The sequence below is a fragment of the Primulina huaijiensis genome, chromosome 10 (genome assembly GCF_012295235.1).
Source record: "Primulina huaijiensis isolate GDHJ02 chromosome 10, ASM1229523v2, whole genome shotgun sequence".
In the NCBI taxonomy this organism is placed as follows: Eukaryota; Viridiplantae; Streptophyta; class Magnoliopsida; order Lamiales; family Gesneriaceae; genus Primulina; species Primulina huaijiensis.
This window is the reverse complement of record NC_133315.1, coordinates 16,072,269-16,086,813: the sequence shown is the minus strand read 5'-3', so window position 1 is coordinate 16,086,813 and position 14,545 is coordinate 16,072,269. Positions and strand designations below refer to the sequence as shown.

At 38.0% G+C, this 14,545-nt stretch overlaps 1 protein-coding gene and 1 pseudogene across 1 annotated transcript; one reads left to right on the top strand and one right to left on the bottom strand.

Annotated features, from left to right (window-relative positions):
* Window positions 1–1,276: 1,276 nt before the first annotated feature.
* Window positions 1,277–3,898, bottom strand: LOC140985939 (ATP-dependent RNA helicase-like protein DB10; annotated as a pseudogene).
* Window positions 3,899–13,301: 9,403 nt separating this feature from the next.
* Window positions 13,302–14,056, top strand: LOC140986356 (large ribosomal subunit protein bL12c-like). Its single transcript, XM_073454564.1, has one exon. The coding sequence runs from the start codon at window positions 13,359–13,361 to the stop codon at window positions 13,926–13,928; it is 570 nt and encodes a 189-aa protein (XP_073310665.1). The 5' UTR covers window positions 13,302–13,358; the 3' UTR covers window positions 13,929–14,056.
* The last annotated feature ends 489 nt before the right edge of the window (window positions 14,057–14,545 follow it).

Below are 14,545 nucleotides of genomic sequence, written 5' to 3'. Positions count from 1 at the left end.
AGTTGCTAACCGCTGCCCGCATTGGTTTTCAATTATTTGGTAAAGACGCCAAAAGGATAAGTGCACGAATCTCATCATCAAAATATTTTAACTGATGTTAGCTGAGAAACAATCGTGTTGAATTTATTGATGTGTTTAGCCACCAAAGCACCTTCTTCCATTTTCAAGTTGAATAACTTTTTCATGATATGCACTTTGTTGTTTGCCGATGGCTTCTCGTACATGTCCGATAAAATGGACATCATCTCTTCTGAGGTTTGTGTTTCTGCCACGTTATGTGTCACTTTCTTCGTTAGGTCAATCGTTTCACACCTAACACCTGTCGGTCAAGGAGCTCCCAATCATCATCCTCCATCTTTTCCGGTTTCTTTCCTGATAGAGGTTGATGCAGCTTCTTACTGTACAGATAATCTCTTATCTGTAACCGCCAGAACGAAAAATCTGTTCCACCGAACTTGTTGATTCTCGGTCCCGATCCATCATCTTCGGCCATCACTTCTTTAGCAAAAAATCTAAAAAATCTTTTCTGATGTGGAAGATCAGACAATGCTGCAACCACGGAGCATACTCAGAATTCTTGAGAATTTTCACAACAAGGCTCTGATACCAGTTGTTCGGAAATTATACCGAAGCGATGCCGACCACGATGATAATATAGTACCCAAAAATTGCGGTATAAAATAACCAACAAGGACACAAAGATTTACGTGGTTCACCTAATATAGGCTACGTCCACAGAGCACTGCAACTTTTATAACTGGAAGAAATATTACAACAAGTGTATACACCAATACATTCAATATTTCTCACTCCCAACCCGAGTATACCGAGAAAATAATTTCTCTAACTCACACAAAAAAATTCTCGCACTCAAGAAAAAAATACTCTTTTTTTTATGCACTCTCTTTTTATCAAAGCTGAAAAGCTTTTGATTTTGGGATACAATAACTGAAGGAATTGAACTCTATTTATAATTAATTCCCTCTTTCAGTTTCAAAAGAATTTCGATGTTGGATATGTGATTTTTAATATTTTATTTAATGTGGGCCTCACTCCATTAAATCTCACCTAACACACTTGTCCACCTCCTGGATATGGTAAGCAAATGTACAACAAATGATTACTTTAAGTCGATTAATGTAGTCAAACACAAATACTTTGGACAGCTACAAAATGCATCTATGATCTACCCCACTGTATTTAACCCCATATATCTATAAATCTCGCAGACGAACTATTAAGCCATCTTTTGGTGACATCACACGTTCCTCCCTCACTGAGAACGTGGTGTAGTTTTATCTTTTCTCTTGTGGTTGCCTGGAGGGTAAAGTTCGTTCGAGATCATGCCCTTTTACCGTAGATACATGAGACATGCGAGGCTGAAGTGGGAACTGGAGCATCCCCACTGAATCTCTCGAGACTACGACTACAAGACCTGCCATGACTCATTCCATCGTGCCTTCTTGTTAGGGGATCTAATGCGACTTCTGCCTCTTCTATTTTCATCAGCCATTTGGCCATTACTATTGTGAGAGCTCTAGTATTGATGGCTCCCAGACGCACCAGCTCTGCAGCTTATATCAGAAGCTATCATGTCACAAGTTCGAAATACAGGACCAAGATTAATGAGCCATTCAGTTATAACATACCTATCACGTCTGTGATCCGAATCACGACCACCGCCCCCATTAACTGTCGATATTGACATTCCGCAAGAACTTCTTACCCAGTTTCGTTCACAGGGGTAGAATCATTAAGCCTACCTCGATCACCATCACGCATGCTAGGGCCTAAACCAAACTGGCGTCTGGATTTTCCTGCAGCACCACCCCGTGAGGCCATATCACAAATTTCAAATAAGACATGTTGATCTGCTTCCTCCAACAATTTGACTAAATTAGCTGCGTGCTTCGCATCATTGTTACAGAAAAAAGTATAAGCAATTCCAGAGGCACCCGCCGCCCAGTTCTTCCTATTCTGTGAACATAGTCCTCCATTCCTTTTGGGAAGTCATAATTTATCACCATCCTGTGACAATAAATTTCAAGAAAGGCCTATTGTCCAACAAAATCCACAAAATATCTTCTGTATCTTAGTTGATTGATTTTTGTTTGTACATATATTGTGTTTATTGTCCAAAAAAATATTAAAAAGATCAATTTGACAGCCACCTACTTGATATCCTTGATGTCTAGGCCACGAGCAGCGACATCAATGGCTACAAGCACAAGGGTTCGTCCTGTGCGGAACTGACTTAAGACATGATCCCTCTCAGCCTGAGATTTGTCTCCATGTATTGCCGCAGCTACAAATTGTTGGGCTAGAGCACCAGCAAGTTGGTTGCACCATTTCTTTGTAGAACAGAAAATAATAATTTTTGATCCTGGTTCCTAAGATCTTAGTATCTGTTTTAGGCGCCTCAACTTGTCCTCATTTGACAGAACTTCAACATGTTGTGGCAAGCGCGTGAAATACAACATAAATATTCCAATAGCAACCAAGCTAAAAAGAAAATATCTATCTGATCATAAAGTTCTACTCTCAGTCAAAAAGGAAACTAACAGAATGGAGAGCACAAATCAGTCAATACGGACCTGGGTTATTGCATTGTTGCAGCAAGTTCATCAACGCTGCCAATGTTGACTTGCACATGGTTAACCAATAGCAATTCTGCTCACCTCCTTTGGCCACGTAGTAGTGTACATCAGGGTTTGCCTGCGAAGAGGAACGTCCTTCACAATTTTCCTTATCAAATCCCATGTCCAGCATTCTGTCTGCTTCATCTAACACCAAATATGAAACCTGACAGAGACTAACTTTTCTCAGATTCCAAAATATCATTCAAACGACCAGGAGTAGCCACCACGATATCTACACCCCTGCCTATGTCTCTCAGCTGAGGTCCTTTTTGAACACCTCCATATAAGCACTTCACCATTTAAAAAATCAAAACTAAAATCAACAACAAACTCAAGGAACATCGGTCTCGAAAACTAAAATCAGCAACAAACTCAAGGAAAACCGTTCTCAAAAACCAAAACAAAATGCATGTGTCAAGGGTCAAAAGGATTCATTTTTGAAAAGACAGGAGCTTCCTAGATAAAAAGAAAGGAAATATTAAGAAACGAGTAAAACAAAAATATACAAATTTATATGCCACCTCAAATAGTAAAGTTGGAGGCGCATGTAGCAAACAAATACATACTAGTAAAAAGAACAGAATCCAGTAAGAAAATCCAGCACCAAACACATACCATGCAAGATATCTTAGATGATCTTCCAAACTTCACAGCTTCATCTAGTATCTGAGTCGCTAAATCTCTCGTTGGAGACAACACCAAAACTGTTGGCCCTAATTTAGGATTATTACGCCATTGCTTCAGATGAGTAAAACCTGGTATCAAGTAACCCAAAGTTTTTCCTGAGCCTGTCTTGGCAATGGCTACTAAATCACGACCTTCCAAAGCAATAGGCCATGTCTCTGCCTGAATTGGAGTCGGCTTTGTCAATCTATTTAAAAGATAATCAAATGGTGGATGAGTCTAGGAAAATGGAGTTCATTGCTCCTGGAACCAACAAACTGAAATTCACATATGACGATATTGACTCAGTGTAATAGACGTACGGGTTTTGCTTGTTGGGTTATGTCATTAGTGGTAGACCCCCAACTAGTGCCTAACTAGATTTGTTCAGAAGATGGGGGAAAGATGTTCACTTCCAAACTCATGAGAGCGGATGGATTGTTTTTACATTTTCTTCGGCGAAACTAAGGGACTCGATACTCAATGAGGGACCATATATGGTTTATGGATACCATTTATTCATCAAAGAGATGTCACGATGCTTCCGATTCATGGAAGAATATCTAAATGCTATACCGGCTTGGGTTCCAATCCATGGCTTAGCCCCGGACTGTTGGAACCACTTCATACTCAGTAATATAGCCTCTGAATTGGACTCACCGATGCATATGGATCTACTGACCCATGGGTGCAAGAGAGTAAGGTATGCAAGAGTCTTAATAGAAATTAATGTTTCCAATCCTCTTGTGCATGAATTACAGGTGGAGCTATCCATTGGGATCGTGAATGTCAATTTCGTGTTTGAGCAAGACATCAAATTCTGTAGTGAGTGTCGTAAAGCTGGTGAACATGCAGCGGGCACAAGTCATAATCCACCCAATTCTACACGGTTTCGCTAAAAAAAAGTGGCTTGGAGACGTGATAAATCACGAGGCCGATCGAGGATGGTTAGCTAACACAGACATGCTTCGCCTAGAATGGATAACCCAAATAATCCCAGCATAGAATTGAAAGGCCCATCTGAGCTATTTCCCACCGTTGAGGTTGGGAAAGTTGCAGAAATCGGGGTAGTGGAATGTGTACTGAAGGGACCGTACTGTACGCTAACCATAATTAAATGGTTCTTGCAGACACTATCATTTGATACGTAGGGAATCATGTAAGCGATGCTGATAGGCGTTTAACATGATTAGTTGGGTTCTATCAGACTTGAGTTCTGACGTTCTTATTATCAAGGAGTTGATAATTAAGAATGCAGCAATTGGGGTATGCTCGTAAAAAGATATGTTTAGTCCGAATCACATGGAGATGTGAACCCACAGCTAGTTGTATCAGTGAACCATTGAGGGCCACACAAGTACTAGCTTTCTAGATCCCGTTGAGAAGTAAAATAGTTCAATGTGTTGAACGGCTTATAAAGGAGTTTATAGGAGTAAGGAAAAAAATAGAAGTATGACTTCTATGAGAGAATGTAACTTTTAATTTGAGGAAGTGTTCCTAAATTAAAAGTTGGTCAAACAAGTAATGTATTTGAAAATTGTGATTTTCATAAACATTATTATGGACTAGATTAAATTAATTCAAAGTGTTGAATTAATTAAACACTAGTGGACCTAGTAGAGTCCAAATAATTAAATTAATTCAAGTGTTGGATTAATTAAATTGCATTGGGTCTTGTAGAGCCCGATTAGAAATAATTATTAAACTAGTGGGCTTGAGTAAAATCAAGTAAATGTTAAATGGTCTCAAATGTATTTGAGACATTTAAATAAAGTTCATGGGCTTTATAATTGATACAAGCCCTAATAGGTTTTGCATGCTTGGGAGGTGAAGAGTTGGGGAATACTTTTTCATTAAAAAATTGCATGGCATGCAAAAAGTGGTCTCTACTTTTTCAAACACCAAAACAACTCATCCTCCCCATTTGGACATAGCCTTGGCCGAAATTTTGAAAAAAAAAACTCTCTCAAAATTTTTTCTCTCATCTTGTTCTTCAATAGTTGGAAAAACAATTCTCTTCTAAAAAAAATGCCCTATATTTTCTAGTGCAAGTGTAAGGTGGATCTTTTAAGTTTGGTGGTGGGCTTGATTTTGAAGAAAAGAAGCTTGTAGATTTGTCTTGCCTTGAAGAGCTTAGTTGTATATCAACAAAGTTGGAGCCATCATCAATCTCAAGAGATTGATAGGTAAAATTTTCTAAATACCCTATGAATGTCATAGTTGTGTTTTTGTATATGTTACATGCTAGTACATGAGGTGTTCAAGAAATTTTTCATTTAAAATTTCGGTTTTCATGCCTTTCAAAACATTTTGAACTTCCGTTGCGCATTTGAACACCTAAAATCGATCTCTTTCAACTCATATATCCCGACCGATTCGACAACCATTGGTATATCGAGAGTTGTCAATGAATCGNCTAGCACATAGAGTCTCAATGTTGTCCCGGGTCATAAGGACTAATGGTGTACAACCATAAACTAGGACGTTTCCACTCGATAAGTGAGAACCACTTGGAAAGTCCTTTATGGAGGGTTGTTCAGTGCACTCTACAAGGAGCACCTATCTGCATGCTCGGACATCACAATGTCCCCTACCAATGAAACATGGTACTCACATCGCAGATACTAGTCTCGAACTCGAGCGGCCTATATCCTTCTTAGCGGCGGCTGAATCGACTAGGAACTGTTTAGAATATACAGTATTGCAAATATGAGTTTCATGATACTCATCATATGAGCATCTCATATTCTTTCTACTATTTGTATATTCAAGGACTTTATCTATGCAACTAGCATGGGTATACAGATAAAGAAGTGCCAAAACAATAATTTCAAATATTATTAAAATAAAGATTGTTTATACATAGAGTTTAAACATGAACCCTCGGCCAACACTTGGCTCGACGGGCACCTACTCTAACATGTACATCCTACAAATCTTGACAGTGACTTACAGAAGCTAATTGATAAGGGCAAACAAGTTGTTGAAAGTGAATTCCCCATGTTAGGGGATACGCCCGCACAACCTTACGAGAAAGATGAGGCATTTATAGAGGTAACAAGCATGAAAAGTAAGAAGAAGAATAAGAGTAAGAAGTGGGTCGCAAGGGCAGAAGGACAAAAATTTGTCCAAATTCCTAGAAGATTCTGATGATACAAAATCTTGTGATAAAGAATACAGGGTAGCGGGGAACCGAGACTTGGAAAAGAGATACTTTGGGAATGAAGAGACGGGGCGGAAACCCACAACTGCCTCTGGTTGTATATTAAGATTACTTGTTGGAATATTAAGGGACTCCACAAGCCCCTAAAACAAAGGAGTGTTCGGGACAAGACGAACACTCATAGATTGATGTTTTTGGTATTTTGGAGTCTAAGTTGGATGAGAAATCTTTGCAAAGCATGATGCGTATCCATCTCCCAGGTATGCAAGCATGTAATAATTTCTTGCTTTCTAATAAAGGTAGGATCGTTGTGTTGTGGAATCCAGACACAGTTGATATTAGTATTATTAGTGTGCATGCACAGGTTATCCATCTTCGGGTGACTTGTGTTAAGAGTAAACAATTGTTCTTTATATTTTTTGTTTATGGTTTCAACACAATAGTGCAACGCCGTGCCTTTTGGGAGGATTTGAAATACTTTGGTGATAACTGCCAAGCTTCGTGGATGTTGCTTGGAGATTTTAACATTGTGTTGACTCCTGATGAGAAAAAAAGGGGCTTACCAGTAAAGAATTATGAGATTAATGATTTTGTGGACTGTGTTAACTCACTTGACTTGCAAGACCTTCGGTTCTTAGGTTGCTTTTACACGTGATTCGGTCCTACTGTGAGCAGTAAATTGGATAGAGTGCTGGTTAACTCTGTTTGGATGCAGTCCAATCTTCATGATATAGCAGATTTCTTGGCACGGGGATATGTCTTGGATCACACCTTGAAAGTGGTAGCACTTCTGGATCAGCATAGTATAACTAGTAAGCCATTCAAATTCTTCAACGTGTGGGCACTCAGTGCTGGTTTTGGGGATAATGTGGAGAGGAATTGGTAATTCAATGGTCATGGTACTTTGCAATACCAACTAAAACAATTATTTAAAAGTTTGAAACGCCCACTGCTAGCCCTGAACTCGATGAAATTCAGCAACATCTCAGCACGTGCTAGGGCAGCAAAAGATAGACTTGAAAGCTTATAGGTCTCGATGCTTGCGAGTGGTGTTATGGGTAATGAGTACAAAGAGATTAGAAGGGACACCGAAATATTAGTGGAATCGGAAAGATTGTTCATTTCTCAAAAGACAAAATATGATTATATCAAACAAAGGGACAGATGCACCAAATTCTTTCAGAATCTTATCAAGAGAAACAACAAGAAACGATCAGTAATGGCAATACGAAAGCAGGATGGTATTACTACTACAAGTACAGCTGAAGTTACTGAACAATTTCTTGACTTCTACAAAGGTTTGTTGGGTACTAAGGTGGAAAGAACAAGTATGCACCGAGACACCATATAACAAGGGCCCGTGTGTACAACATATTCATTGGCCGCAACTTACTGCTCATGTCACCATGGATGAAGCCAGATGTGCATTGTTTGACATTGATAATGACGAAGCTCCTGACCCGGATGGTTATGGCTCGTTGTTTTTCAAGAAGGCTTGGAATACGATTGGTAGAGATGTTTTGAAGTGTACAAGAGTTTTTTTCAGTGGCATACTTTTGATCCAGTGGAACCATTCCATTATAGCGATGGTTCCAAAATCTGCGGACGCTTCTTTTGTCCACGAATATTGACCGATTTCATACTGTACAGTGTTCTACAAAATCATTTCCAAAGTCCTAGTTGAGAGGTTGAGGAAGGTCATTGCTGGTATAGTTGATGAGGCGCAGTCAGCGTTTATAGAAGGTCGATCCACTGTTGATAATATTCACCTTGCTCAAGAACTGTTGAGTAAATGCTCTCTTAAGCAAGGCTCTCCTCGGCGCATGTTGAAGGTTGACATTCGCAAAGCATATGATACGGTGGATTGGAATTTCTTACATGAGGTACTCACTTGCCTTAACTTTCCTAAAAAATTTGTTGATTGGATTTTTGAATGTGTCTCTATAGCGTCGTACTCCATTATGCTGAATGGCCGATTCCATGGGCACTTTGATGGTAAAAGAGGACTACGACAAGGTGACCCTCTTTCTCCTTTCTTATTTACCCTTTTTGTGGAGGTACTTTCTAGGTCACTCAAGTGCATGTCAAGAGAAAGCTTGTTTGGTTTCCATCAGAAATGTAAGAACTTTTATGTAACACACTTAGCGTGATGATTTACTCTTGCTTTCTCGGGGTGATGTACAAAGTGTTTCCATGGTTATGAACTGCTTGAATGAGTTTAAGGATATGATAGGGTTGCAAGTTAACCTACTGAAATCAAACATTTACATGGCCAGCATTGAACCGTATGTCCAACAGAGTATTTTGAAAATAACTGGATTCTGCCAGGGTGAGCTCCCTTTTTGGTATCTTGGGATACCATTAGCTTCGAGGAAGCTGCGGTCCTCGGATTATAGCCTATTTGTAGATGCTATGAGGAACAAGATAAAGACATGGCCATGTCATTCTTTGTCGTATGCAGGGAAACTTGAACTCATTAGATCAGTGATTCAGGGAGTGGACATTTTTTGGCTATCTATTCTACGTATCCCAACTAACATCTTAAATGCTATTCATGCTATGTGCAGGAAGTTTGTGTGGCCAAGCAAGCATCCTCCAATTGCTTGGACACAACTTTGTCATTCGATTGAGGATGGTGGATTGGGGTTGAAAAATCTTAAAGCATGGAATGAGGCATTGATCTGCAAAACGTTATGGAAAATTCATATGAAAAAAGACAGCATGTGGATTAGATGGGTGAATCACACATACAGCAATTTTGGTGACGTTTGGCAGTGGATATGGAGAAGGGAAGACTCACAGTTGGTTAAGCAGATTTTGTGTATCAAGGACAGGTTGGTGCGTGCTTTGGGGTCGGTGCATGCAACGGCCACGTGCTTAGATGGTTGGTTTAATGGCAAAATACAGCTTCGTCATGCATATTAGTTCTTTGCTAATTCAGTGGGAAGATGGCCTTGGAAGCATCTCTTGGCGAAATCTTTCATCTTCCCAAAACATCGAGTTGCCCTTTGGTTATGGGCTCATAACAAGTTCCTTACTCGGGAACGACTTGAACATATCACTGATACATCTTGTGCACTTTGTACTGTGAATGCTGAATCTTTTGATCATTTATTCTTCAGGTGCAGTGTATCGACTCTATGTCTGGGATGGAATTCGGAAGTGGCTTGGGATGAGGAAGTCCATGGGATCTTCAACAACTGTTCTTAAAGCTTTTAGAGGAGTCTACCGAGGCAATTCAGTCCTTAATAAGATGAGGAGTGTTGCTCTTGCAGCTACAATTTACACTGTTTGGAATGCAAAGAATCGTGGTGTGTTTGAGAGTGAAAAGCCAGATGTTGAAGCCATAGTTAAAAATATTAAAATTTTATGTTATCGTTGTATTCCCACTGCGATTTCGGTTGTAGATGATTTGTAGTAGCGTAGGCAAGGTTTCGAATCCAAGGTAACTTTTCTCTTTGAGATGCCTAATGTAGTTGTACATGTACTATCTTTTTACTTTATCTAATGGAAGTAATTTCATTAAAAATAAAAAAAATAAAAATTGGACAAACAATAGGGGTGCACCAAATCACAGGTACTAGATCAAATTTTTGGACTAGTCATTTGGACTTATGCAACTGGCTAAGGCAAGAAGAAGCATGATTCCTCGGTGTAGAAATGCACTGCCTTCTGATGACAACAAGAAAAGAACACTTCTTCTCTCTTCAGACCAGGAGGCAGAACTCCCAGCCATGTTTGGATGCCCTTCACAAAAACTTGTCCACCGATAAGGGAGCTCCAAAAACATGTAACCCCCAAGGAGGACAGTGTACGAGCCACTATCACACCTGTGACAAAAAGTACAGATGGTTCGAGTATGGGTTCTTATTCTCCATTATGGACCTCCAGTAGGCACTGATTGTTATAGAAAAATTACTTGACTCGTGGTTAAGACTTCAATTGTTTCTGGCTATCGAAAGATCTCAAAGATACAAAATAAACACATACCTCCCTTAAAATCTCTGGAGCAAAACCCTCTTCTTGTCCAATTACATTTCACTCTCATCTTATTCCATTCCTATACACAAATCTAGGCGTAGGTGTCAAAAACTTGTCAAATTCTATATTGACTCAACAGTTCAAAGAACCTAATCTTATGCGTCGAGAAACATTTACCAAGCTTAAATTAATTACCACAAAATTGGTATTCAAATTCAGATACACAACTTAGGCCGTCCATCACTGACTGCGCAAGAGATCCATTTCAATTTTCAGCTATGCTTTCCTTTTTCATTTTACAAAGGATAAAATGAATTTTTAGAAGTAAGCCATTAACAACTGATTCTAATAACAAATATACTCTCATCATATATCGTCAATCTAATAGGCAGGAATGCAGGTCCAAGAATTCATTATGAGGCCAGCTTTTACAAATAGAAACATTATGTTCAGTTTTGTTGTTAAAAAAACACCTCATGAAAATAAAGTATGGATCCTTCTGTGACTCAAAACCAATCTATTTCGACAAAGAAAAAACATGGCTTCTTTGGAATCCAGATTATTAGACACTTCACGAGTCACAATGTTTATGTAGCACCGAAAAAATCTGAAAAGACAAACAATGCCTGAATTTATGGTGATCCCTCGAAAATTTTTTTGCGACGGTTTATCCATCAAAAGTTAGCGACGGTTTTTGATAAACCGTCGCTATATTAGCGACGGTTTTTATACACCGACGCTATAATAGCGACGGTTTTTCATAAACCCGTCGTCTACTAAAGTAAGCGACGGTTTTACAACAACAGTCGCTATATTAGCGACGGTTTAATAACACCGTCGCTATTTTTTGCGACGGGTAATATACCTGTCGCTATGTGCGACGGTATTATAAAAAACCGTCGCATTATTTTGCGACGGTTTCTTTAATCCGTCGCACTAGGCGACAGTTTTTGTTGCCCGTCGCCAATAGCGACAGTTGAGCATAACCGTCACCGATCTAGATCGGCGACGGTTTCTCACAAACTGTCGCTAATGGCGACGAGTTTTTCGACTACCGTTGCTATAATTCTTTATATACCGAAGTTCGCGAACAAATTACAGCGATTTTCGCCTTTTCGGATTTTTTTTTACTTTTTAGCGGAACTCTATCAATTTTTTCGCATTTTCAATTTTTTACTTTGTACTAACATTTTTTTTATTGATTTCGTAGATTTGCTCGTCGGTGTAATCTTTCAGGGTTACGTGGATCTGCATATCTTCGCGCAAATAAGATTTTTAAAGTTTTTTTTTTATCGAAAATTTAATATTTAATTTTAATATTTGTGGTGTATCTTATTTATGAAATTTTGCGTAGTATTTTGATGACTTTTAATTATTTTTACAGAAAACCGTAGCTTAATTAAGCTACGGTTCTTTGAAAAACGATCACTTTATATAGCGACGGTATTCGAAAAACCGTCGCCTAATATAGCGACGGTTTTTCAAATATCGTCGCTTAGTATAGCGACGGTTATGTGAAACCGTCGCTTAATATTAGCGACGGTTTGTATTTAACACGTCGCTAAATAAGCGATGGTCTTGATCAGGAAAACCGTCGCTATAGGCAACGGTTTTTGAGAAATCGTCGCTGCAAAATAGCGACGCGGCCTCCTGTTACAGTTTTCTAAACCGTCGCTTAACCGTCGCTAACCCCGTTTTTTTTTTTTTGTAATGTAGTATTTTCTTACACATTTGGAGTATTAAAAGAGCCAAATCAAGCATATGAAATTCCAAAATAGATAATTTATAAGTCAAAATAAGTACTTAATCTTATTTCATGATTAGTGAGGAACAAGTTTTTTTTAAAAAAAATAAAATGACATGAATTAGTTATCATAATGCATTTTTAATGAAAAGACCAACAATGATTGAATTTATGATAATTGCTCGAAAATATAGTATTTTTTTTTACACATTTGGAGTATTCAAATAGTGAAATCAAATATTTGAAACCCCATAATAGGCAATATTTAGTAGATGGAGAAGACACAATTATTTTGGTGGATAAAATTATATATTTATTTAAATAATAAAAAGATAAAAATATAAATTTACTTTACAGGGAGTTAAAACAAAGTTTGTAATGTTGTTAGATGATGATTCGTAAAAATATTTACCTAGGTATTGAATCTTATATCAAAGATGTACAGATGAATTTTTTTTCAAATTTACTGTTAATATGATATTTAATTTGACTGATAAATAATATTTTGTTTGATTTGATTGACTAAATTTGAAATAATATGGTAAATTAACATTTTGCTCTTTTAATAAAATAATAATATTACTTATTAAGGGTAATATTGTAATTTAAATTTGATGATCTAATTAATGTAAGATAAATATTTGCATTTTTAAAATCTAAATAGAGACAATAAAACAATGCTTAACAATTGAGGATGCCATATTAACATAGAGTTCACGTATAGGAAAATGTTTAAAAATTGAAGACGTCATATATCAAAATATTAATCAAATAAATGTTAAGTAGCTAAATTTTCCTTAACGAAATCTATGCTACATATAACTGAGCCTATTGGGAAGGCACCATTTTTTTTCGAAATTCTCTTATATTATAGATATGTAAATTTGATTTTATGTATATATTAGTAATTTTAATCATTTCTCATCAAAATTTTTTAACTAACTGTTATAGATAGTATATAATTTTCAATTATATTATTGGCGCACTGTAATGCTTGGGCTTTTGTATTTCGGGCCACTCCAAATATAAAGCGTAATTTATTTTTTATTTATTATATTATTGGGCTTTGGCCCATAATAAAATAGCCAGATCAGCCCATTTCTTTTTAGCTACCGATCTCCTTCGATTCCTTATCGTGTCATCCCCCAGTCCACGGTCCTCGCTAACTATGGCTTTTACGCTATCTTCAGTTAACCTGCGCTACCCCTCTTATCCTAAACCCTCCGCCGCAGCTTCACTGAGCTCCTCCATCTGCTTTTCCCGAAACATCTCCGAATTATCAGCCAAAACCTATCGCAAACTCCACAACAACCGTGCCACGGTCCTCCGCTCTGTCTCGGCCGTCGACGCTCCCGAGAAAATCATCGAGCTAGGTGACCAGATCTCGAACCTAACCTTAGCAGACGCACAGAAGCTTATCGAGTACCTCCAGGACAAGCTAGGCGTATCCGCCGCGTCCTTCGCCCCGGTGGCAGCCGCGTCCGCTGCGCCGACGGCGGAGGCGGCTCCGGTGGTGGAGGAGAAGACGGAGTTCGACGTGGTGATCGAGGATGTCCCAAGCAACGCCCGAATCGCGACGATTAAGGTGGTTAGGGCTTTGACGAACCTGGCGTTGAAGGAAGCGAAGGATTTGATCGAAGGATTGCCGAAGAAATTCAAGGAAGGAATCTCCAAGGAGGAGGCTGAGGAAGCGAAGAAGCAGCTCGAAGTGGCCGGCGCCAAGATAGCCATCGTTTGATTGAATCCATTGGTAAGAAAATTATGTGTATCAATCGATTTAATGGTCAATTCCAACCAAAATTCGACGCTGAATTCGTATGTATTGGATTGATTCGTTGTGGAAATTGACGAAGAATTCAGGTTCTATATGGATAGAAGTCAAATCCATAATAACAATGTTTTGGGAAATTTAGGAAAAATGGAGATCAATGTGATTTATTTTTTTAAAAAAATATTACAAGTAAATTTATATAAATGTCTCTGTTTGAGTGTAAATACACAATTGAATTTGATTAGATATATATATTTATTTAAACCTTGGACCAATTGAAAATATAGGATTGAGATAAAATATTTAAAAAATAAGAATTTTTTCTTTTTTTTTTTTTAAGAAACAAAGAGTAATTATTGATTATTACATTAACTAGAATTAAATTCTTTAACTTAATTAATTCTCTTTTTTCCTTTTTTTTTAGTCGACACACATCTTTCTCAATTAAAATTTACGAGTCATCTATCCATTCTTTCCTAAATAAAACCAATAAAACAGTCATCTAACCCTTCAACTGTTTCCGCATTACATTAAATTCAACTTCACCACCTCCTCTGTGTCTATTCCCAACATGGTTTTGCTCA